The sequence below is a fragment of the Cebus imitator genome, unplaced genomic scaffold (assembly GCF_001604975.1).
Source record: "Cebus imitator isolate Cc_AM_T3 unplaced genomic scaffold, Cebus_imitator-1.0 Scaffold535, whole genome shotgun sequence".
NCBI lineage: Eukaryota > Metazoa > Chordata > Mammalia > Primates > Cebidae > Cebus > Cebus imitator.
In genome coordinates this window covers 1011109-1035754 of record NW_016107850.1, presented here as the reverse complement: position 1 = coordinate 1035754, position 24646 = coordinate 1011109, and the positions used below count along the sequence as shown (strand labels likewise).

The following is a 24646-nucleotide window of genomic DNA, read 5'->3' as shown; positions in this document are numbered from 1 at the left end:
AAGGATTTAAAAACATAATAATCCTGCTAGTCCTTTGAGCAGTTTAGAGCACAGGAGATATTTAAAGTTTTATAGCTTTCTCCTGGGAAGCCATCGGCTCTTTGCCTTTTCTCACATTTAAGATTTTAATTGCCTCAGTGTTTCAATAACAATTACAGCCTATTCAGAAATTTTCTTTTTATGATCTGATAGCTCTGGGTTTTAATTTCTGAGAAACTTTCCTTAAGTAAGTAATATTTGTCAGCCAAAGTCTCAGAGGAATTTCAGTCTGTACATTCTGGAATACATTTATCATTTATTTGCTTTTGATCCATCAGTGTTTTGACTGATTCTGTATACCATGCAAGCAGGGCTTTCCGGTGTTTCCTTTTTCTTTTGTGCCACCAATCTAGAAATGCATTGACTCAATCACTTGACTCATTAGTTTGCATTAATCGAAACAAAATATTTCCTGCTTTTTTGGCATAAATTTAGTTCAATTTCTATTCAGGCTTGTTCAAATCCAATAAAGTTTTCTTATTAAGATGGATTCTGGTAATGTGCAACTTGATTCTTTCCCAAATTTCTTTATCCTTCAGATAAAACGTTAGAAAATTCTAAGCCTTAATCTCCCATTTTTATTTAGGAGGATACTAGAAAATATAAATAAAATGTAGGCATTTCCTCATATCCATTTTCTCCGATAGCGAAGAAACAGTTTTACCTAACAGAAAGGACCAGCTTTTACCTGCTACATCCTGCAGTTCCTCTGTTCTTCACCCCTGTTCTCTACTAATCATTTGACTGAGAATGTATTTTTTGCTTAAGCTTACATCCTCATTACTTCTTCTTGTACCTCTTACATTAACTGTATTGACTAACAGTATTAGGTTTCTACTGCTGTGTAACAAATTGCCAAAAAAACAAACAACAAAAAAATCCTAGTAGCTTAAAACAATATTCATTTATTGGCTCACTGTTCTGTAAGTCAGAAGTCCAGGGACCTTATCTGGGTTCTCTGTTTAATGTCTCACAAGGCTGAAGTCTAGGTGCTAGCTGGGCTCAGCTTTCATCTAGAGGTTCTGGAAAAAATCTGCTTTCACGCTAATTCAAGTCAATAGCGGGTTTAGTTCTTCATGGTTGTAAGACTGAGGTCCCTGCTTCCTTGCTGACTGTCAACCAGGGGCCACCCTCTGCCCCTACAAGCAGCCTACATTTCTTCTAACGTGGCCCTTTCCATCTTCAAAGCCAGCAACTGCATGTGGAAGCCTTTTCATGCTTCACTTGGACACTCCTTTCACTTATAAGCCAGAGAATATTATCTGCTTTTAAAATGCTAATAGAATGAGGTTAACTCCAGTTGGATAATTCTTTTTGCCATATAAGGCAACATACTCACAGGAGTAATATCTCATATTTACAGGTATGAGAGCTTGGGTTAGTATGGTAGAAAAAATTCCATTATCATGGAAAGACTTCCAGTACCCTTCAATTTTTTGACTGATATCCATAGCATTGAAATATGTTGTACTGTTCAATCTAGAACATACACGCGCGCACACACACACTGAAGTGTTTCACCAAAGAGTACTAATTTTTACTTTGTGCAATAAATGATGTTATTTTCAAATCTATTCTATTTCATCAAAGGAAAATATTAATTTAACTTACAAAAATTTATGACCAAACCTACTAATGTGTTTTGTTTTGTTCTAACTAAATTGGAAAAGACAGTCACTTTCCTTTCACTTTTTTGAAGCCCCATTTGTAATATTGATGTTTTACAAAACAGATCTATCAAAATTGGGATTAAGATAACATTTGAAGGTGGGTGCGGTGGCTCATGCCTGTAATCCCAGCACTTTGGGAGGCTGAAGCTGGCGGATCCCCTGAGGTCGGGAGTTTGAGACCAACGTGATCAACATGGAGAAACCCCGTCTCTACTAAAAGTACAAAATTAGCCAGTGTGGTGATGGGCGCTTGTAATCTCAGCTACTTGTGAGGCTGAGGCAGGAGAATCGCTTGAACCCGGAAGGCGGAGGTTGCGGTGAGCCGAGATCACGCCATTGTACTCTAGCCTGGGCAACAAGAGCAAAAACCTCCGTCTAAAAAAAAAAAAATTTTTTTTGAAATGAGTTATCTGTTCTTTTAAATACTAATTTATCCCTTTCTCCTTTCACATCAGTATCTTTGTCATGTGCACTTAAATTTAGTTTCAATGTGAAAAAAGAGGCTTAGGAATTCAATTTGTACTCACATAGCCTGTTCCATCCAGGTAGGAGCATTTTATTCTGTGTAAAACCTTCCACAGTGTTCACCAGTATAAATAATCACTAATAGTAGTCATTGTGATAGCCACCAGACAGCAGCTTTAAAATGTGTGTTGCCTGAACTTAAAAGTGGCCACAAAAGGTAGTCTATATATTAAGTATTAAAATTCTACCTCAATCACAATTCTTGTGATTGTTCAACAATAAAACACATATCAATGTGGTATAGCTTGTTTAATGTCCTCCAGTTTTCTTTTAGAAATATTCTTATAGATTTTTTTTGCTTTAAGCTATGACTTTTTAATATAATTATTGCACAACTATAGCTTTGGAACTATACCAGACTTGAGACTGAAACACAGTTCTTTTTTCCAATAACCCTGTAGCCTAATGAAAAATTGGCACAGCATGAATCTTTCAGGTCCCAGATAATTGTTAACTTTGTGAAGAAACCATATTTGACCAACCAATCAAAATTTACCTCTCCATAGCCTCCTGCCTCTTCCCTTCTTTAGTACTGATCATAAACTCCAACAATATAGAATTGGTAATTATTTCCACAAGGTCTTTATTCTTCATACAAAAAGGATCATGTCAATTTTGCCTAATACCATGTCACTAGCACCTAGCACAATACCTGACACATGGATGGCCTTCAGTTAAGATTTATTCAATAAATTAATAATGACTATCAATATAAATTATTTTATTTATTCCTCATTAAGTGTTTTTTGTTAGAAATCTTGCTAACATTTAGGTTCATGTGAGCTTTTTCTCAGAGTGCCACAGCTGATGTGTCATCTCTGTCATTCACGTTACTGCCAATTCTATGGAAAGCAACTACACATTGTTATACTTTGAAAGTCACCCTCTACAACTTCACAATGACAATATTGATTTTGAAAAATCTTTACATAGCTATAATTTTTATGGAAGAGGAGAAGAAATATCAAGCTGCTAGGCAATGTGTTCTTTCTTGCGTCTGTATTTCCTATGAGCATATGATTTTATATGACTGCCAGTTTCCTCATTAACATCAAAAGTTTCTTCCACAGATATTAGCCTATTGCATTTCTTTTGATTCAGTTATATTTTTTTTGGTAAGGAAGGCATGAGTGTGCAGATTTAAAGGAAAATGTGAGCATAATAGATCTCTTCATTTTCTTCTAGCAGGTTGCATTGGCAGATGATTTTGCACTCATTCATGTCCTTTTTCTTTTGTAATGACATAACTAGTGTAATGAAGCATTGAGTAATTCCTTAAAGTCAAATATGAATGAATGATCTCTAACTGTAAATAGGGCTGACATGCTACTCTAAATCATTATGAATAGATGTGAAGGCATATAATTCCACCTGACTTTGTCAATAAAAAAGCATTATATCATGTTCTAAAGTTTGAAGGAGATAATGCACCTTCCCTAATTCACTGGCTCTTCATTTTATTACCATTATTTTATTGAATAACAAATACCCTGCTGAAACAGAAGCTTCAAGGATGGGATTTGAATCAATATAATGGCTTTAAATGAGTTGTCCATGCCCATTTCCCCCACATCTACTTCTTCTGATTTTTCTGAACTTAAAAGTAAAAATGGCCCAGGTATTTGATCATTTTACACTCATTTCAAGATTTAAGAGCAAAAAATTATGATGTCTAAAAATAGATTTGCGTAAATACAATCTGTAGTCAGCTTCATTCTCTTTTTATAATTGGATGGGTCATATCACCATCTTGAGTTGAAATCTATTGCTTTTGGAAATCCAGTCAAGAGAAAAGTAGTAACCAACAATTATATATAACTGACACGTAATTTTATAAAATTAAAGTACTATGTGGTAATATTTTAATTACTTTTTAAAAAATGGAAGATTATACGGTTTGTCCAGATTTTTTTCCTGTAGTTTATTCAAAATAATGAAACAAAACCAAAAATTTCAATTACTATTGCACAGAGAAAGCAATTACAATCTGTCAATGACTACCAGTCAGCCGTCCTAACATCAACTCAGAAAAAAATTCTAAAAACAAATTATTCTTACAACTTGAAGCAAAAAGTATTCAAGAACTATTTTAAGTGTGTACTATTTGCTTGGAAAATGGTAAAATAATAGGAACTTCTCAGAGGAATTTCTATTCAAAATATCATTGCAGGCATTTAGATTAAATCAGGCTGGGCATGGTGGCATGTGCCCGTAGTCCCAGCTACTTGAGAGACAGAGGTGGGAGGATGGATTGAATGCAGGACATCAAGGCTGCAGAGAGCTTTGATGGCGCCATTGCACTTCAGCCTGTCTCAAAAATAAATAAATAAAATAAAAACAATTTTTAAAAACCATGTTTATAAAGATGGATCACAAGTTCATTATTTTAATGACACTGTAAAACCTAAAGATGTAAACATCACTTTAAAGGTCTTTTTACTATTTTCTTGACTGATTTGCCAAAAGCTGCAGATTTTAGCTGAGGATGGTGCTACAATTCAGCCTCTTTTAAAGATGAAAGTGACTAGAGAGTGTATTTATGCTAAATCTGCGACCAAAGAGTGATTTCTTCACTGTAAGAAATAATTTCTCCTTTTACAGGCCATTTATTCCATATTGCAATTCATGACCTAAGTAAGTGACTTTTTTTCTTTCCCTGTTCTTATAAATTCTCAGAGTGGTTGTCAGTCCTTCTCATTTGAATATCTGGAAACTCTACCATTTCAATTCTAGTTCAGTGCACATACAGTCAATTCAGTCCTTCTGATGTCAACTGTGCCTTTTATTCAAGGCATATAATACATTTCGAAAAATGTATTATAACCATTTTTTACTTGTTTTTTCTCCTACTCTTTAATAAAGCCAAAATAAAACATCCAGTTAAAATAAATTTTTGCTGAGAGTTGTTTTGTTAAAAATCTATTTTATCAGAGTTGCATAGTAGGGAAGTAATCAATGTTAACTATTTTCATAACTAATCATGTCACTCTGAGCATAATCCCAAATATCAGATAATTCTATTGGCTAATTTTAGAAAATTTATTTACTCATGAAATTAACATAGACCTTTATTTTAGCATTTGCTACTCATTTAGATTTTTAATAGCAGTTTCACACATTATCAACTTTTTGCCCACACATCAAATTAAACAAAGGCACAGAAAAATTAAATGAGTTACTCAAATAAGTAGCTAAGAAGTGAAAGTTGAACTCAATTTTCCATCTTTGGACCCCAAGGTTCTATGCTTCTTCAAATGCAGCATACTTTGATAAGTTGACTTTAACTGTCTTCCATTAACGACAGTTAAAGTCAACTTATTCTATTATTGTATGCATTTTAACCTGAAGGTTTAGAGTCATAACATTAGTTTCCTGGCTCAAAAGTTTTAGTATTGGCCTGGTGTGGCGGGCCACGCCTATAAATCTCAGCACTACTTTGGGAGGCTAAGATAGCAGGCTTGCTTGAGGCCAGGAGTTCAAGACCAGCCTGGGCAACATAGCAAGACTCTATAGCTAAAAAACATAATTAAAAAATAATCAAGCAGGCATGGTGATTCATGCCTATAGTCCTAGCTACTAGGGAGGCTGAGGCGGGAGAACTGTTTGAGCCCAGGAATTCAAGGTTGCAGTGAGCTATGATCATGACACTGAACTCCAGCTTGGGTGACAGAGGGAGACTCTAATTTTTTTTTTTTAAGTTTTAGTATTTTTCAGCTTCATATGTAATGGACCAAAGACTTTCTCTGGTTACTTAACTATATGGCCTAGAGAGAAAAGGCATTCTTTGGCAAATCTTAAATGATAGTCGGATACATTATTGCTTCAAAAAAGTCATTGCTTTCAAAACAACTAGTACAATTAAACAGTGTTAGCAATATCAAAGGCAGTACCATCTTGTGAATCACTTAGGTCGATCCTAGTGAGCCAGAGCTAAAATTGTCTCCCATTATTAGAAGCCACCCATAAATGTATTCTTCCCCCTTTTTTAGATTTTCCTTTATAAAAGTCTTTTCTGTGTCATTGGATGCAGAAATATTCTTAACTGCTANTTCTTTTTCACTGTTGTTTTTCTTCAAATTTAATTTGTCAGATATCAAGATCTCTATTTTAAACCTCCCTAGTCAAGTTTTATTCTGTCCAGAATTTTGTAAATTATGGGAAATTCACAAACTATAGTAAAATAATAATCTAGGAATATTGGTTGATTGGATTATCTCTATACTACTTGTTTGAATAAATCAACCGTTATGTTTTTCTACAGAACAAAATTGCCATTTTTTAATTTTTGCTGTAGTCATGGAAGTGTTAATTGTATCTAAAAATCACTTTGTTCCACTGCTATTGTTGTGAGTAAATTAAATGATCGAGAAAGCAACTGTAAGATTTAACAAAGTTTTTGCATAAACAGCTTATGTTTGAGAGTAGTCTTGCCAGCATATTCTTGCCAGAATTTGTCCCTGGAACAGGAGACATAACATAACCATGCGGAGCTTCCAGGCATCTAGTAATTAATACAGACTATAGGACAACAATTTCTTTGCCTTTCTTCTTTCTGTTTTCTTCTTCCTTCCTTCATGTTCTTATTCCTCTTCTCCTTCATTTGCTACTTTCTTCATGCCTGCCTTTCTGCCTGAGCTCCTTCTTTGAATATTTGCAGAGCCAAGTGTTCATAAATGCATTCCAAAGTAGCTTCCTACTGCATTTAATTTTGTAGTCTACGACATTTCCTTCATTTTCTTTCACTTAAAGAGAGGCAATGAGACAATTGTACTAGCAGTTATGCATAAACAAGTGAGACACTGATCATCCGTGACTCTTCGGGACTTTTTGCTATCAGTAAGGCTCCCAATCAAAGGACTGGAAAAGGAACAGGAGACTGGCTTCTAATCTTGGCACTGACAAAAATTAACATAAGAATATTGAACAAGTCATTTATCTCTTCTGGGTCAGATTCCTTAACTATTAAAACAGAAAGTCAGAACTTTGCACCATGGCATGTGCCTCCTGTGGCCTCAGCTCCTCAGGAAGCTGAGATGGGAGAAAGGCTTGAGCCCAGGAGTTCGATACCAATCAAGGCAATGTAGTGAGATCCCTGTCTCTAAACAACAAAACTACAAAAAGCAACAGAAAGTTGGATGATCTTTAAGTATTCCCTTTCAATACTGCTCATGAGGGTACGCTTATTAGACATAGAGATTGACAGGTACAATGTTTAATGTGGAAAATTTTATCGTTTCTATAAAAATAAAAGGACCACTATAAAAGACAGTGATCTGGAGTGAAAAAATATAGATATTGGGGTGCAACATGTCTAAAATTGAATCCTGCTCTATGACTTATTAGCTGTATGTGGTCATTCAACAATTTATCTTTTAATCTTGTATTGCATTGTTTTCATAGCAAAGATTAAATGAGAAAAAAATATAGAGAGTATTTCTCACATCACCTGGCATATAATAATAAATTAACAAATAGAAACAATTATTATGTATTCATTTTTTATAGTTTTTTCATGTTGTGCCATTTCCACAGGAATGACTCAATTGAGACTTCTTATTCTTTTTTATATTTATCTTAGGGCAACAGATGGTGCCTTAGACAGTAGCACTTCCCAGGGTATATCACAATGACAGATTCAGTGACATAAACTTTATAAAGTCCTCTACTAATAGCTTCTCTACTGCCAGAATGCAAGGTATCAAGCCAAAAGGTGTGTGGGAGGCTAATCACTACGTTTTCACAAATATTCACATGAGCTGGATACTTGATTCATGAAGCTAATTTCCAAATATTAGGCAAGTTACCTGTAAAGACCATTTAGAATTATTTCTGACTTTCTCTGAGTAGCAAGTGTTTTATGGAACCTGTAGAATTTTTCAAGCCTACTTAAAGTATAGGCAATATAATATGATTGGCTAGATTGTCTATGGAGGCACTATATTGCCAATTCTTCTACCTGCTTTCATTTTCTTAGTTGCTTCTGTATACAGATGGTTTAATTTGGACCAAAATATTTTAGTCATTTAAAATAAGACTTTAAAACTTGAGGAATCTTTCATGATACAATAACAACTGATTTTGTTTCAGTGCCCCAATACCGGCAGGTGACAGAAAAAATTATATATGAACAGAGAACAGTAGTGAATATATAAGCACATATATGTTAGGGAATTTCCTTAAAGATTGAGATAATTTGCAAAAAGTAGCTTGCATAACTTTCATTATTTTACTTATAGAACAGATGAATAAAATCTTGAAAACATTTAGAAATTATACCAATTTATTTTACCATAAATTATTAAGAAAAACTTGGTAAGTAATGGAGAGAACAAGAACATACCTCCACATGGACAGAGGTCTTTGCTTTATTCGCTGGTATATCCCAATTGTCTAGAACATTGCCATTGCCAAGCACACGACATTAAATAAATGCATTGAATAAATGAATAATGCCTTGATAAACTCTTCATTGATGCTGCCTTCCTAAATGTGTGTGTGTTTTTTTTTTAAGTCACTAAAACATGCTTTCAGAATCTTAACCCTGCCATTTATTAGAAAAAATAGCTTGCCCTCTTTGAACTTCACAATTTATTTTTCTGTAAAATGGATTTCTGTTAACATGAGGTGAAACTAACTTATCACAGTCCCTGGAACAAAGTAGGTGGCCATTAACTGTTTGTAGATTTTGTTTCATAAACACAATACCTGCATTTTAAAAAGTAGGGTCTTACAACTTTAACCTAGAAATCGTTATTTATAAAAGAAGATTTATATCAATTCTTCATATTAATATAAGGAGCATATCAATTGTTATTTACAAAATAAATAATGGCTCTTTATGACAGTTTTAAAAATGCAGCAATAGAAGAAGCAACACTGCCTATGGTTTACTACTTAAAGAAGAACAAATATTAATGTTGATGCATATAATCTATTTTTGCTAAGCACATGCATAATTTAGTTAGCATCATATGCAATTTTGAAAAGTAAAGCATTATTATTTAGATGTCATTTCTGTGGTCTCATGAAATATGCAATCCCTGGAATGAAAGAAAATAATAAAATACTCCTTTTAACATATTTCTCTGCATAATACAAAAGGTCTGTAAAATCACCTGTATGACAAAGGTGTCACACCATACCTCAGTACTGATTTGCACCAAATACATTTTCTTTCATAAATTTCCTCAGTAAACAGAGATTTCCAATGAGAAATAAATACTTTAATCAATGCAACTTTTCAACTTATTTAGTCCCTGATATTGAAAAATTATGCCCAGTCATGCAGGATGGAACCAATTTTGAATTTACAGAGAAACTCATAACACATTTAAATACCATAATATGCATATTAGATGTGCAGCTGTCAGAACACCTTATTTACAGTCAGTTGCCTTTCTCTGAATAATCATATTGTTGTCCTGAAAGATATTTAAGATCTTTGCCAAATTAGAGATATGGCCTGTATTTACTGAATTTTCATCATTGCACCTCCCCAGGGAGAGCTTATATGAGAGAACTCATGTCATTGTCAGCTGTAGTTAAGTGGAAGGGATGGTACTGATCCAAATACTTTAATAAATTGTTATTGGAAATGTGGTTTACCCAAAGACCATTTTTTTCAAAATATATTATCGTTATATTCACTGGAGAGAAAGTCATCAAAGATTAAAGATACCTGTATCATTTTATGTGATCAAGAAAGACTAATTTTTTACTACAGAAAAGACATCATTCCCATTATTTTAGGAGATAATTAAAATAATGTTTTTGTTTCCTTTTGTTTTTATCAACTGGACTGGTGACATATAAAATGCTAAAAATAAAAGCGGGTTGAGTATAAAAAATGAAGTCTTCCATCTTTGAGAAAACTTTAAAGCATATCTCATTTATAATTTATTTTGAAAAACTTTCAAACATAAACAGTCGTAGAGACAGTACAGTGGTCCTCCATAACACTATCACCCAGATTCAATGATTATTAAAATTTTGCAGCCAATCTATCCCTTTCTCTTTCCCATTCTCTTTGTTGAATTATTTCACATTGCTTCACTATCTATTTCTAAAATTGTGGCTACATTACTGCAAAACCATGATGCAATTACCATCCCCCCAAAAATTTTAAGCATAATTCCTTATTATAATCTACTACCCCAGTCCATATTCAAGTTTTCTTAATAGTCTCAGAAATATCTCATTTTTTTCTTTTTAAAATGTACTTTAACATTGGATAAAACTGTAGAACATGTTGACATTTTAGCAAAATTGCGTACAGTTGGTCTATATTATAGAACAAGTCTGTGTGATAGAAACGGTCTCCATGGCATTCAAGTGGGTGGAACAATCGTGACTGTCTATATATAGAATCTTTCAGTGAGATGTAGAAACAGATGTTGTATGAAGCATCTGTTATTTGACAAATGAGTTATTTTATCCAAATTTTCAGTGATCAATAGGTCATAGATTTTTAATATTAGGTAAATTTTGAAAAACATGAAGGAAAGTATTCAATCATTCAAAGGGCTTTGAATTATTGTGAAATAATTTATGAAATCATGGTGTTTTGGAGGGTGGTTATAATAAAATGTGTGTAGTTGTAGCATCTTTGTTTTCGTTCCTTACTCTCAAAACACATGTACACACACACACACACACACACACACACACACACAGTCATGAGAAAAAGGATTCGAAGATTTGTTAGTTCGAACTTTCTGACAGGTTTTATTTTGCAAATTGAGTTGTACAGAAGGTACTCTGAGAGGATAAATTGAAGTATTCTCCACAAATCAAATCAGAAAATTTAAAAAGTGAAAATAAATTACATGTCATTTGTGGTCTGATATTTTAGCCTTCATTACACTGAGGGGAGTTATAAGATAGGCATATCTGTTTCGCTAAATATTGACACCATCTGATATAAAGTTCGTAGTACTGGGACAGGAAACCCTATTTTGAAAGTTGTCAAATTGAAATACTGTTTTTTTCTATAAATAAACAAAATGATAGAAGAGTACACAAAACAATAAACATTCTAGCTGAGAATTAAATCACTAAAGCAGAAGACAAGCTTTAGATAGCTGCAAAGCTGGCCATTACTTCTTATACTTCACTTTTTGTGAAGTATTCTAGGTACAAGATTTTTTAAAATAAGAAAATCACCAATAAATAATTTTGTTTAAGGTTTTTAAGAGTCTGTGTGGTCTTTTTAGGAATGAGAAATGTATTTAAGGATTCATTTAAGAAAGTAGACAAAGGTATGGTATGGAATACCTAAATATTAATTTGTGGTATGTATAGACTGCATTATGAGAATACTCAAGTTGAAAGTCGCTTTCTCATTCCTTTCAAACGAGGCTTTTCAGGTGAATGTTATGTTTTACATTTAATTAGCAATAACAAGTAGGATTTAATTGTAACCAAACTCAGCTATTTAGAAGTATCTTGTTTGTAAAACAGTATAGAATAATGTCAATCATTTACGAAGAAAACCCAAATCACAGCATTTCAGAGCAAAAAGGGATAGAGGTCCTCTTTCGCAACTTCATGTCATGGATGAAAACAGTGAAACTCAAAAAGGTTGAGTGACACACATCAAGTAAGTGATAAGAGTCAGGACTAGAACTCATGTCTCCTACTGCTAACTACACATGTTTAATGGCTGGGGTGTTGAATACTAAAATTAATTATACATAATATAAATTATTCATTATGAAAATTAATTTTTGTTGTCTCAGTTTTCTGTATTCATGACATATTTGAATTTAACTCTATTACCCTTGTATTTCTAGCTATTTCTGAATTTTATGAGTTATATACATTTTATATCAATAAGTTATAAAATAATGGCAGAAATTGCTTCTTTTTTTCCAGATAGGACAGCAAAACCAGAAACTGACCCTTCAACTTTGAAGCAGCTTTTTGTTTGTTTCTTTTCCCTTTATATAGGATGTCTTGAAGCCAAGAACAAAGAGCTGTTGGAGAGACGAAGAGTTAAGAGTTCATTCAGCTGTCCAGATGTATCCAATTACCTTGTGTAATTTGGCAATAAATACATCTGGGCAACTGACTGAACTTTTCGCTTTTCATGACTCAGCTGGAACCCTCCACAACCAGAAGGCCCTGTTATATAGTGAAAAGTTTGTGACCTCTTAATCTAATGAAATGGGAAGTGGGAATTTCTTGTGGGCGAGGAGACATCATTGTAAATGCAGGTGGGAATGCGTTTTAGTATGCAACTAAATTGATTTTTAAGTATCTTGACATAAGATAAAGAGGATTTTTTTCTAGCTTGCAAAATTAAAATCAAATTAAGAGAAAATTTTGATCTGCTTCCATCAGTGACACTTGTGATGTGCTTAACTCACCAGTATAAAATGACTATTTTATATTGTGATGGAGAGTAGCTGGCGAACGCTGGCAAATATTATTTGTATATTACAATATTTAAAAAATATCTAACCTCAAGCTATGGCTATGTACATGGATCCACTTAATGTATTTCCCTCAATCACTCTTTATCTCACGATGCAATTTAATTTTATTCATAGCAATTATCACTATTTGAAATTATCCTACCTCTTTGTTTAAATGTTTACTTTGTGTATCTTCAGCTAGAATGTAAGCTCCGTTGGAGCAGGGGACTTGTCTACCTCAGTTACTACTACATGTCCAACATCTGGCATACTGCCTGGCACATAATAAGCAATCAATAAATATTTGAATATGTAAATCTACTGTTATACAGCTTTTGGTCCTGCAGATCAGTTGGAGTTGGTCTCCAACACAGAGATTTAGCATATGGTTTGCTCCATTAGCTCTGCTTTCTGACAGCCTTCAGTTTATTGTGCTATGTGCATACTTATGCTGAGATAATGCCCACATTGTTCTGCTACCTCCTATGGAGAAAGCAGTTTCAAATTGCTGGGCATTCTGCCCACTAAGGCAAATTCTCTCCATGTCCGTTACTATTATCACAGAGTGATTTGCAACAGCTACTTTAACTCTATCAATTGGGAAGTGTATGCTTTTTAAGTATTATTTTATGTAAATGGAATAGGTCTAGCTGTGAAAAACATAATTTTATATACTGTAGAGTTTGAGTTAACTGTTGTGTTAATTTGCACATAATTTAACAATAATTACTCTCATGGAACTTGTCAAACACAAGCAGAGGTATTTAGTAAATACAAATGAGGGGAAAATATATATGTTTTTCCATTTGAATTCCAAGTATAGGAAGAATAGGTAAATCTATTTAAATAACTATTTAATACTATCTTGGAGGGGAGGGAATAAAAGTAATGAGTAGTCTTTAAATTTGTTGATGATAATAACTGAAAAACTTTCTATCAAAATAATAAAAACTATCTGATTTGACTATAGTTAGCAAAGGTAAGTTTTTAGTATGACAAATGTATGATTTATTAGACAATCACTAGAGTACATTTGATGTTGAAAGGAAAATTTCCTACAACATTCATTATTCCTAAGGATAATTTTTGAATTAAATAATTTCCCCCCAAATTGTTGTAAATCTGTGCCACATTAATACAGTCTTCCCAGGACTAATCTGAACATTTATGCTAATTCATTTTGATTTAGCCATCTGCTAAAAGCTCAGCGGGTATAATAACTAGAGGAATAAATTTTGGATTATGAGTCATAATTTCTGAACACTGAAAACTGATAAATATCAAACTTCTATATGTATTATTATTTTTTCAATTTTTAAATGCTTTGCTATAAAAAGTCAGACAGAAATGATCTAGTTGACTATATGCTACAATTTTTTTTGAGACAGTGTCTGTTGCCCGAGCTCGAGTGAAGTGATGTGATCAGGATTCACGGCAGCCTCGACCACCTGGCTTCAAGGGACCCTCCCACCTCAGCCTCTTGATTAGCTGGGACCAGAGGCATGAACCACCATATCTGGCAATTTTTTTTGTATTTTTTGTAGACAAGGGGGTTTTGCCATTTTGCCCAGGCTTGTCTTGAACTCCTGAGCTCAAGAAATCCACCTGCCCCGGCCTCCCAAAGTGCTGGAATTATAGGCATGAGCCATCATACCTGGCCTATTCTACATTATAAAAAAATTTAATGTGAAATTTAGTCTTTCACTTTGACAGGAAATATGCTGCATCACTACGATGTGCTAATGGAATTTCCAGAAATCTAATGTAAACTATGTCTTTTCATGGGTTAATCTAGACTCTCTAGTTTTTGTTAAAACATGAGTAGAAATGCTGGCTTTTTTTTTTTTTTTCTCATCAATATCATGTTTGACCAGGTCTAGGAAAGAACGAATAAAAAATAATATAAGCACAGAAAACGCAATTGAAACATGACCAATCTTTCTTTAATGCAAAAGGGTAGAAAAAAATAATGGTAAAAATGAATTATAAATTATTAGCTTTAGAGGATTCAAGGCAAGCGTTTTCAATAAAGTTGTAAGCTTCTATCCTCTCCAAGCACAATTTGCGCAAAACCACAGCTCTTCCTTTATTCTTAGATAGTATCTTTTGACTTCACACCTTAAATCTCTTACCTTCCCATCAATCAGCCAGTTACTTTGTACCCAGCACTTGGCTAAGGACTGTGGATGTTACATGGAAAGTTTTTTGGTTTCTTTGGTTTTGTTAATTTTTTTTTGAGACAGAGTCTCACTGTGTCACCCAGACTGGAGTGCAGTTGTGTGATCGCGGCTCACTGCAGACTCCATCTCCTGGCCTCAAGCCATCCCCCCACCTCAGTCCCCAAGCCCACTCCACAGTAGCTGGGACTACAGGCCTGTACCAGCACATGGGGCTGAGTTTTTTGTGGAGATGGTGTCTTGCTATGTCCCACAGTTTTCAACTTATTTTTTAATTACTTTTACTTCGAAGATGATTATTGATGATAACTTCTAAGTATTTCTGTGAGTGATATTGATTCTGATAGTTTGCAACTTATTTCCAAATGTCCAGTGGAGACTTGATTTTGGTTCAGTTGTTTTGGAGTGTTCACACTATTTTGGATGACATATGCTGTGTGATACATGCCATATAGGCATATGAACATACATTTCATAGGCATGAATTAAATATAATACTCATGGTATGGAATCACACTTAAACTTTCACATTAATTAAGGTTATTCTGCAATATCTTGTGTAAAATTATACTATTGAAAATTATATGAAAACTAATGTTTCCCATTTGCCTTAGCAACTGTAGTTACTGTTATTGATGCCTGAAGATCTTACAGTGCTTTAGAGAGAGCATGAAAATTTCTGTGATTTATGTTGTAGAAAGGAATGAGAGGTTGATCTGAGTATTTACTGATCCTGATCTTATCTCTATGATTTAATCTGTGATTTTCTCTGCATACTTGAGATAGCTAATTTGTTTTATTTTATATTATAGTGATGATTATATTAATAATATAATTATAAATTATAATACTTATTAAATTATCAAACCTAGTTTCTAGAAGAATCTTATAAACTCTCATTAAAAATTAGTCAATTATTTCATCAATTATCTCACAAGCAATTTTTAAAACATTTCTCAAAGCACAAGCTTTCCCAGATTTGAAAACTTGAATTTACAAGTATTCTTTTTGTGTTCAAGTGACTTTGAAAGTTGCATTGCATAGACAAGAAAATTCTATATATGCAGATCAAAAAGTTTCATTATAATTGTTTTGTTATGTTTTTCCGTTTCTTTTGTTGATTGATCTTATCCAAGATTTAAGAAATTTTACATCACTTCCTATTTTAGTAGAATTACTCACGGAACATTTCTTATTGCAAAATATCATCATTACAGTGACCTGGCCATTTGAGGAAACATGTAACATAATTTACTTTACATGATTCATATAATTTATTCCTATCACACCATGTTCCTAAACTTTTGCCACCAGTTCAGGCGTATTTTCTATCATGTCTAGTCAGTGTTCATGCAAAGTTTAACTGCATGGGGAGACATGATTTTGCCTACAAGTAATTTTAGTTAATAAATTGGAAATCTGTATATGTAATATTTTTTGTGATTATTACTCATTCTTCTCAATAAAATTGAAACTTAAAAAAATAAATATTTGGTGTTTAATCTTTCTGCTTATATTTCTAAGGAAAATATACATGTGAAAAGCATACAAAGCTGGCTAATTTTTAAAAGAATATAATATTTTGAGTAACCGTAATGGAATACATCCATAGATAAAAATGTGGCTAATAAAGTGATTCATGAGATTATTATTATATCAAGCTTGTTTTCTTATACTGTATTGGAACACCACATATTTTACTGTATCTTTGAACCTTTAAAAATTGTATTAATATTTGGATACATAAAAATAAATATTGAAAACCATTTTAATACTTTTAGCACAAGGAAAAGGGAAGCATTTTGATATTTATTGAAAGCTAAGAAACAGGATGGGACCTTTTGGTTTCCCTCATCATTTTTTCTGTCACTGATTTTCAGACCTCCCAGAGAAAGAGATGTGTATGTTGTCTGGCAAAATTTTAAGGTTCAGAATTGGCCTGACCAATGGTCAGGCTGATATCACTCTCTCTCACACACACAGAATATTTTGAGTTCCTAGCTATCAGAAAGCCACATTTTGTGTATTACTGTAGTAAGGGGATTTTGAGATTGACTTTTGTGTTGGTAGCACTGGTAGAACTGACAAATGAGAGCTAAAGAATGAATAAGGCAGAAAACATTAAATATGTATCTTCAATGAGAAGGATAATGCTATTAAATGAGATGGAAAACCTAGGGAGATGTGATTTCGTCTTGTTAAATTTTACTTCCAAATTTCTAGAAGAAGCTAGTAGCACTAAAGAAAGCTTATTAAGGCAGATTTTCATGAGCGTATTTCTTTTTTTTTTTTTCAATTACACTTTAAGTTCTGGAGTATATGTGCAGATCATACAGGTTTGTTATATAGGTATACACATATTTACAAACTAGACAAAACAGATAATCTTTCAGTGTTATTCTATGTTCCCAAGCTATTCAATTCTCTGTCTTTCTCACCCTCTCTCTCACACGTTCACACACATACCCCTAAATTGTTCTCATTGACACCTCAGTGCATGTGAATTTAACAGTGTCATGATCCTGACTCTTAAATAGCTTTATAATATCAGAAAAGAATACAGTTAGATGTTTGGTGTGGGTAGAGAGTGTAATCAAAATCCTAATAGAAAACGCAGGAAAGAGGTTCTTAGTAAATTTGCATCCAGTCTATTTTTGGCCAACATTTTAACATACCAATTATAGTGAGTGCTAATTGATGAATAATCCACTATGTAAATATTTGGTTGGGTTTGATGCAGGAAATAACTCTTTAAAAAACAGCCTACAGAAATAAGAGACATTCACTCTGAAATTCTTTGATAAGTTGTTTGGATTTCATGTTTTCTGCCTAGTACTTTAGAAGATGTATTGTTACTTCTTAATCCACAAAAGAAACTAAAGACTTTTGTTTCAATCATCTAATGCAACTAACTTTTAGTTTGAAATTTTCAGTATTATACCATGTCCTCTCTCTGTAACATTATCTGTTGGCTACTAACTGATCAGTACTAGGGTGGGTTGCTATATTTAATACAGTAAATTTAATCAATTCATTTATTTGGTATAAACCTGTTCCTGCCCTATGGAGAATGTTGTTGGTTAATGCAAAAGTATAAAGAGAACTATGTTATTGCAGGTTTCTTCACTTTGAAGCAATCAAAACTAGAAATGTTTAAAATGTGTTCAGTTTATAGAATGCTTAAAACTTGCTTTGGTTTACCCTGTTGCTAAAAGATGAAACCTTTTTATTCTAGACCTGCTATTTAATTATTAGATCACGTATTTTCTCTCAATGGTTTGCAAACTAAGAAGAATATATTCTTAATTTCTTTCTCAAAATACTGATTTGAAGCCATGTGTACTCCAAGAGGGGGAAATTTGGTAGAAACCATGTATAAATAAAACGTTAGAGTAAATTTTTTAAAACTGTGATGATAAATAATTGAAAAATCTGCCCTATTTGCCGTATTTTATGACTTACACAGTGTAACATGCTTGCCTGTTTGTTGAATTAAGTATTAACTGTTTCTTATCACCAATTAAGTGTATTTAAGCTTATTTAGTTGGTTTCTATGTGAGTTATTTGGGCTTTTAACTAATTTTCTCTTTCTTCTTGTTCTCTCTACAGAAAGGATGAATCTAATCTGTTAATTTCCTCTTCTCAATTTTAAACTTTGGTTGCTTAAGACTGAAGCAATCATGGTGAACCTGAGGAACGCGGTGCATTCGTTCCTGTAAGGATATTACTAATTGTTATTTTAGTAAAAAGATAACTTTGCTTGGTAGCTTGTTCAACATTTAAAAAATGCTTCCTTATAACCAGCTATATTTGCATCAATCTGCATAAATAACGTGCATTACAAAAGACTAATATTACGGGTGTGTCCTATTCAAAAATAATTAATGGGAAAACAACAATAATTTGGACTCTAACAAGCACCATATCTCATGTATTTAAACAAGTAATATGATGATAATGCCCTCAGTTCAAATAATCCCAATATTCATGGTTACTTTTTCCATGGGTAAAACTTAGAAAGGAAAAAGTTTCTTTCCTTTTCCTTCTTGCATGAACTGAACAGTTAGGAGAATGAAATGTCTCTGGTTTTATGAAGGATAGTTAAGGTAGCAAAAGAAAAGGTCAGAAATTAGGGAGTAGGGACTTGGCAATGTAGCTGGGTGGGAAAAAAAAACAAAGTCATCCTCAGAAGTCTTGATGCAGTGACCCAGTAGTTGCCTACCCCATAAAGGGGGTAGGTAAAGAGTGAGATTCAAGTAATAGGCAGTTCTACATTTGATCTAATCCAGGTATACCTTCTTTTCACATAGTAAAATGTTGGAGTGGTTTCTTCCAATCCTACTTTTTGAAGAACAGGGCATAGAAAAAAAGATCCAAAGCTATGCATACTCTGATAGGTATAGTTGAGAAACCCCAAATCTCCTTTCTCCTAGGTAGTCTCCTTTATGATTCTTGTAAAGAAGCTTACCCAGAAAAAAGTTTACAGTGTGGTGGATACACATTTCAGCAACATTGGATCCACTGCCATGTGCATCACCGTGGCCCATCTTGGGTGTGATTGTTGTGATGATAGTCACAAGTATGCAAGATTCCAAGAGAGCTAGAGCAAACAACTGGGAAAGAAAAGAGTGAAGGACAATGATAAATAAGAGAAAAAAATGTTGGGTATGGGAAATGAAAGGACAAGTATTCCTATCCCATGAGTCTGTGCCAATTTAGTATACAGCCATTGGCCCATATACCAAAGTATAGGGCTGCCATAAAGGGCACCAGATTATTCTGCTATGAAATTAATTAAATAATTTATATACATTTTAAAAAATATTCTGTCAAGAGAAACAAGAAACAATTCTTGTCTTCCAACAATACTCATTGTCCTAGGTCATACAAAAACTCAGTAGATTTTAAATGTATTCATCTTTTTAAATTAAATTATTTTGTTTATCTACTAAGAATGTAAAATGATATTTTCATTAAAACTTTAGTAGCAATGAGTAAATTATATGCATTTCAGAGAGAAATTATGACTTTCGTGTGTTTCCTATGAGATTCCTATGAGCTTAAAAACAATTAGCACAAGCTTTAAGAGCAAGACCTAAATTACTCCTATTTTGTAAAAGGACTTTATAATTTCACTGAGCATGTATTAAAAACTAGGTTTAATTATAATACAGCCAATTCTTCATTACAAAACTGTAGAATGAAGTGTTAAACTTTAATAAAAATTATGAAATCTTGTCCATAGGTAGTGCTCAATAAAAATGTATTAAACTGAATTTAATTGAAACCAGGAAAGTGAAGCAAATAGTCTTTCAAGATTTATCCTAACACCATTACCTTATTTTGTAATTCACAACAGATATGTTTAGATCTGACAAGACTACTTCCTTCAATAATTCAGCATTTGTCTCACGGATTTTTTAATTTTGAAAAAATATTTCTGACCAGTAAAGATAGGCTAGATAACTACTTGAAACAGTCCAAACTCAAAGATACTCAAATTCATAATTCGACATAATTTTTGTGTATGTTTTGTTATGCACAGTTTTGTCCTGTACTCCTCTACCATTTTTAGAGACATATGAAGGAATTTCGAGGTTTTCACAATTTACTTAGAAGATTTGAAGCAGACTACATATTCCTCTAGGACCTTATTCTATAGGTTTAAGGATAAATATATTTGTCATTCTGCAATCAACAACTGAAGATGCAGTTTAGTATTTGAGATCAATTTTTGTGGGACTACTTGTCATGATCATCAGCTAATTTAAAACGGAACATTGTTTTTTTAAAATACCAGGAGGACAAGTGTTTCATCAACTAGGCCAGAAAAGACCCTAGAAAATGTCGTGGCTTTAAGATTACTTTTCTGACTCCAGTTCTTCACACATAGACATCGTCTCGAAATAAAATCGGGGCTTAAATTATCCTGGCAAATTTTGAAATACTTGAGTTGGGATATAGCAACCATAAAATACTTTTGTTTAACTATGAAGGCAGACAGAAGGTAAGCTCCAGCATTTGCTGAGGGCCTATTATGACACAGGTATTATTTTTAAGTTTGACATGTATCATTTAATTTTCACAACAACCATTTGATAGAGATCATCCTTGTATAGATGAAGAAGTTGATGTTCTGACAGGTTAAGTGAGTGGTCAAAAATTATTGAGGTCATATAGCCAGGACATTGGCCACATGCCACATGCAATAAATAGTGACAGAGTAATCAAAGCTGAGAACAACTAATTTGCTTCTATTTATGTGGTCCTTTATTTCAATAATTTTTACTCATATTAATCACGGACTAATTATGATATAGATTGTGGAATCCTGTATTATTTTTGCCTATTTTCTTTGTTCTGGGAAAATAATGCATTTGGAAGAATTTACTGATTACTTCTCATTATTTGATAAGAATTATGATTTCTCTGATAATGGTAGTAAGCAATTAGTCAATTAAACCACACATATATTTTCTCTGCCTGGAGATACTATCTTCAGTTCAAAGAACAAGTGACTGGGATAATGACATAAAAATACTTAACATGGAGAACACATAGACTCTGAATGTTATATCATGTGTTACATCTCCCTAATTTCAGAAAGAATCTTCCTTTGACTATCTTGCATAGAAAACAATATAGCATATATTGTGCAACCAGAGGCAATTTTATCCTCTATAAATAATATCAAAGTTGAATAACCACTACATATAGGAAAGGCATCCTCATGTTGCTGTTTAATATTCATTAAATAACTATCACAACACATGGAATAAACATAAATCAGTCATTCACAGATAACATTTCTTGGTTTTAAGCAGGAAATGTTGAACATGCTGGCTTTCTTGTCTATTTTATTTAAGAAAAAACTGTGTAGCTTTATCAGACATTTTAGGAGCTTACACTTTGAGAGAACACTTACGTACGTAACTTGAATAAATCTCATGTCGCCGGAGGTGGATAATAATTTAGAATGTGCAAATGACAACCACATCTATCTCTTGCAATAGCCTGCCACCTGGCCTGAAATTCTTACTGGTAGAATATACCTAAGGAACATCATGAGAAATGTACATTTTAAATGACTTAAGATATTTAATTCCAGTGCATGAGAAGTCACAAATCCATTGGCATTAATCATCACTGCAAATTATTTTCTAGCCTAGGATGTGGCCCAGAAAATAAAAGACAAACATTAAGAAACAATTGAACCTGCATAATGCCACTTTGCAAATGTGAGAAGGTAGAAAATGTTCTAAAATGAAATGAATGGGTACATTTTTCAAAACCCACTGTACCTCTTCCAGACACTTGCCTGAAGTTCGTCTGATGGCAACTTAATTCCTTCTTAGCTTTGGATCAAAAGACGGCAACTTCCAATTTCCTTGTTAGGGTAATGGATCCTTTAAGAAAATCTCCCTTCATTCTGTTACCAGCTGTCTAGAACATATCTAAAGGAATTAGTATTTTAAAAATATAAAGAATAGTCTATTACAGCAAATCAAGCAATACTATGGTTTCAGATCACAGTAAAAATTTAAAACATAGACTTTGAAATCAGTGGGACCTGAGTATAGATCCTGGCCCCACCACTTACTGGCTGTTTTGGGTTGAAAAATTTACTTATCCTTTCTGAACCTCACTCAGTCTTCTCATCTACATGTTAGATATAAATTAGAACTGACATCATGAGATCATTTAATATGATCAAATGAGACTATACATATACGTTTCAGCAAACTAAGTGCCTAACTCATGATAATTACTCAATAAACATTAGTGTTTTTTGGAGAGAAAGAGCAAATATTGAGATTTAATTAAGAGAGTAGAAATGATGATGATGATGATGACAATGATCCTTGAAGAAGCAGTTGTTTTGCATGAGAAACATATTGTACATAAGCAATATAATATGTACCTGATTTGTTTTTTTCTTCTTAATTTTCAGTGTGCACCTAATTGGCCTATTGGTTTGGCAATGCGATATTTCTGTAAGCCCAGTAGCTGCTCTAGTAACTGACATTTTCAATACCTCCGATGGTGGACGCTTCAAATTCCCAGACGGGGTACAAAACTGGCCAGCACTTGCAATCGTCATAATAATAATCATGACAATAGGTGGCAACATCCTCGTTATCATGGCAGTAAGCATGGAAAAGAAACTGCACAATGCCACCAATTACTTCTTAATGTCCCTAGCCATTGCTGATATGCTAGTGGGACTACTTGTCATGCCCCTGTCTCTCCTTGCAATACTTTATGGTAAGTACAATTTTATTCGCTTTTCAATCTCATATTATGTTATAAGTTTGTGCCAGGTGTTTTAGTAAACACTCATAAAATTAATTATTTTACTTGTAACATCTGGAAAAAGAGAAAAGCAAATTGTGTGACAGAAGGAATTGGATGTGTGTATCATATTTATTAAATAAATCAGTAGCAGTCTTCAAAAAGCAAAACAGACATTTTATAATATATTAAAATCATGCATAGTTGCTCTCTTGCTTAGTGTCTTTTTGAACAATGAATGAACAGTTAGTTGCCTTACAATGTACTGAATGGAACAGTAACAGAAACATCTTTCAACCCCTGTGTTCTGGAAGGTACACATACCTATTATCATCTCTGATACAAAGAAGGAAAAACAGGTTCATCCTCTTTAATAAACATATTTTAAGAAATCCTTTTTAAAGCTGCCAAACTAAATGCTTGGCACAAAATGGGCACTCAATAATAGATATTCTTCTTGTTGATGGAGTCTATGATTTGTGTTATTACAAAGAGGCAAGAGATAGCAAATTAATTACTAAGTATATAAGTGCAAGTTCACATTATCACTATAAATATTCAGGCATTGAAAGTTTCAATATACTGATTTTAAAGAGGTTTTCTAATTTTTCTTTTGATTTTCTTCCATCCCTTCATTCTGTTCATTTTAACCTAAGTTTTTGTTTCTGGCTAATATTTATGATGAACAATCAAAATTGTTTATGCCATTCTACAAATTATCTTTACTAGGACATTGGAGAGCCCGTTTGAATTTAATTGCTAATACATTTATCTCACAAAGAACTAAAATAGACTTCCAGTTGTCTGGGGTGTATAATGGAATTAGACTAGAAGAAATGATATTGAAAGTGTATCTACTTGTTGAATCCTAAAAGAAAATAAATGCATCTAGAAAATAATCTCTTATGAAATATAAAAAATAATTAACCTGTTCTAAACCTACAGCAATAGTAGATTATCTTAATAGGCATTTTATAAAGTGTTCTCAGAAAATATGCCTTTCTTATTCTTCATCGAGTTTCAGTGATGTATTACCCTCAAAGCACCAGTATTTTATCGCCTCAGTGGGCATTTTAACACTCTATTGCTCCAAAATTAAGAAAAGATTACTGGAATGAAATGAAACTGTGATTTAGAAGTATACTTTGTTCTGTCGTGTCTGTTTTGCCAGCTTCTCCCTTTAAAAAAATGTGAGTGGCCAAATAATGGTATTAGCATAAATCCATTTTCCTGCCCAAATAAACAAAAAAAAAATAAGAAAAACAAAAAAATTACACAATACCACCATTAAGTGTAGATAACATTCAAATTTCAAATTACCTGTAAGTAGAAAAACAAACAAGAAATCACATTGAACTATCTATTAGGCTCTTGCCCCATGCTGTTATGTAGAAGAAGGGTACTCCAGGAAAAACAGCATGAAATAAAACCAGGGGAAAGCTATTAGGAAGCCTAAGATGGAGCTAAAATCACCACAAGTGGCAGGGTGCGGTGACTCATGCCTGTAATCCTAGTACTTTAGGAGGCT

At 33.2% G+C, this 24646-nt stretch overlaps 1 protein-coding gene across 1 annotated transcript in view; it reads left to right on the top strand.

The window, feature by feature from the left end:
• Positions 1–24646, top strand: part of HTR2C (5-hydroxytryptamine receptor 2C) — a 287010-nt gene that overhangs the window by 105254 nt on the left and 157110 nt on the right. The window contains exons 3-4 of the mRNA XM_017514709.2: positions 18436–18541; positions 22778–23091. Coding sequence (XP_017370198.1) covers positions 18507–18541; positions 22778–23091 — 349 coding nt within the window. The 5' untranslated portion in view covers positions 18436–18506. The remainder of the gene's footprint in view (positions 1–18435; positions 18542–22777; positions 23092–24646) is intronic.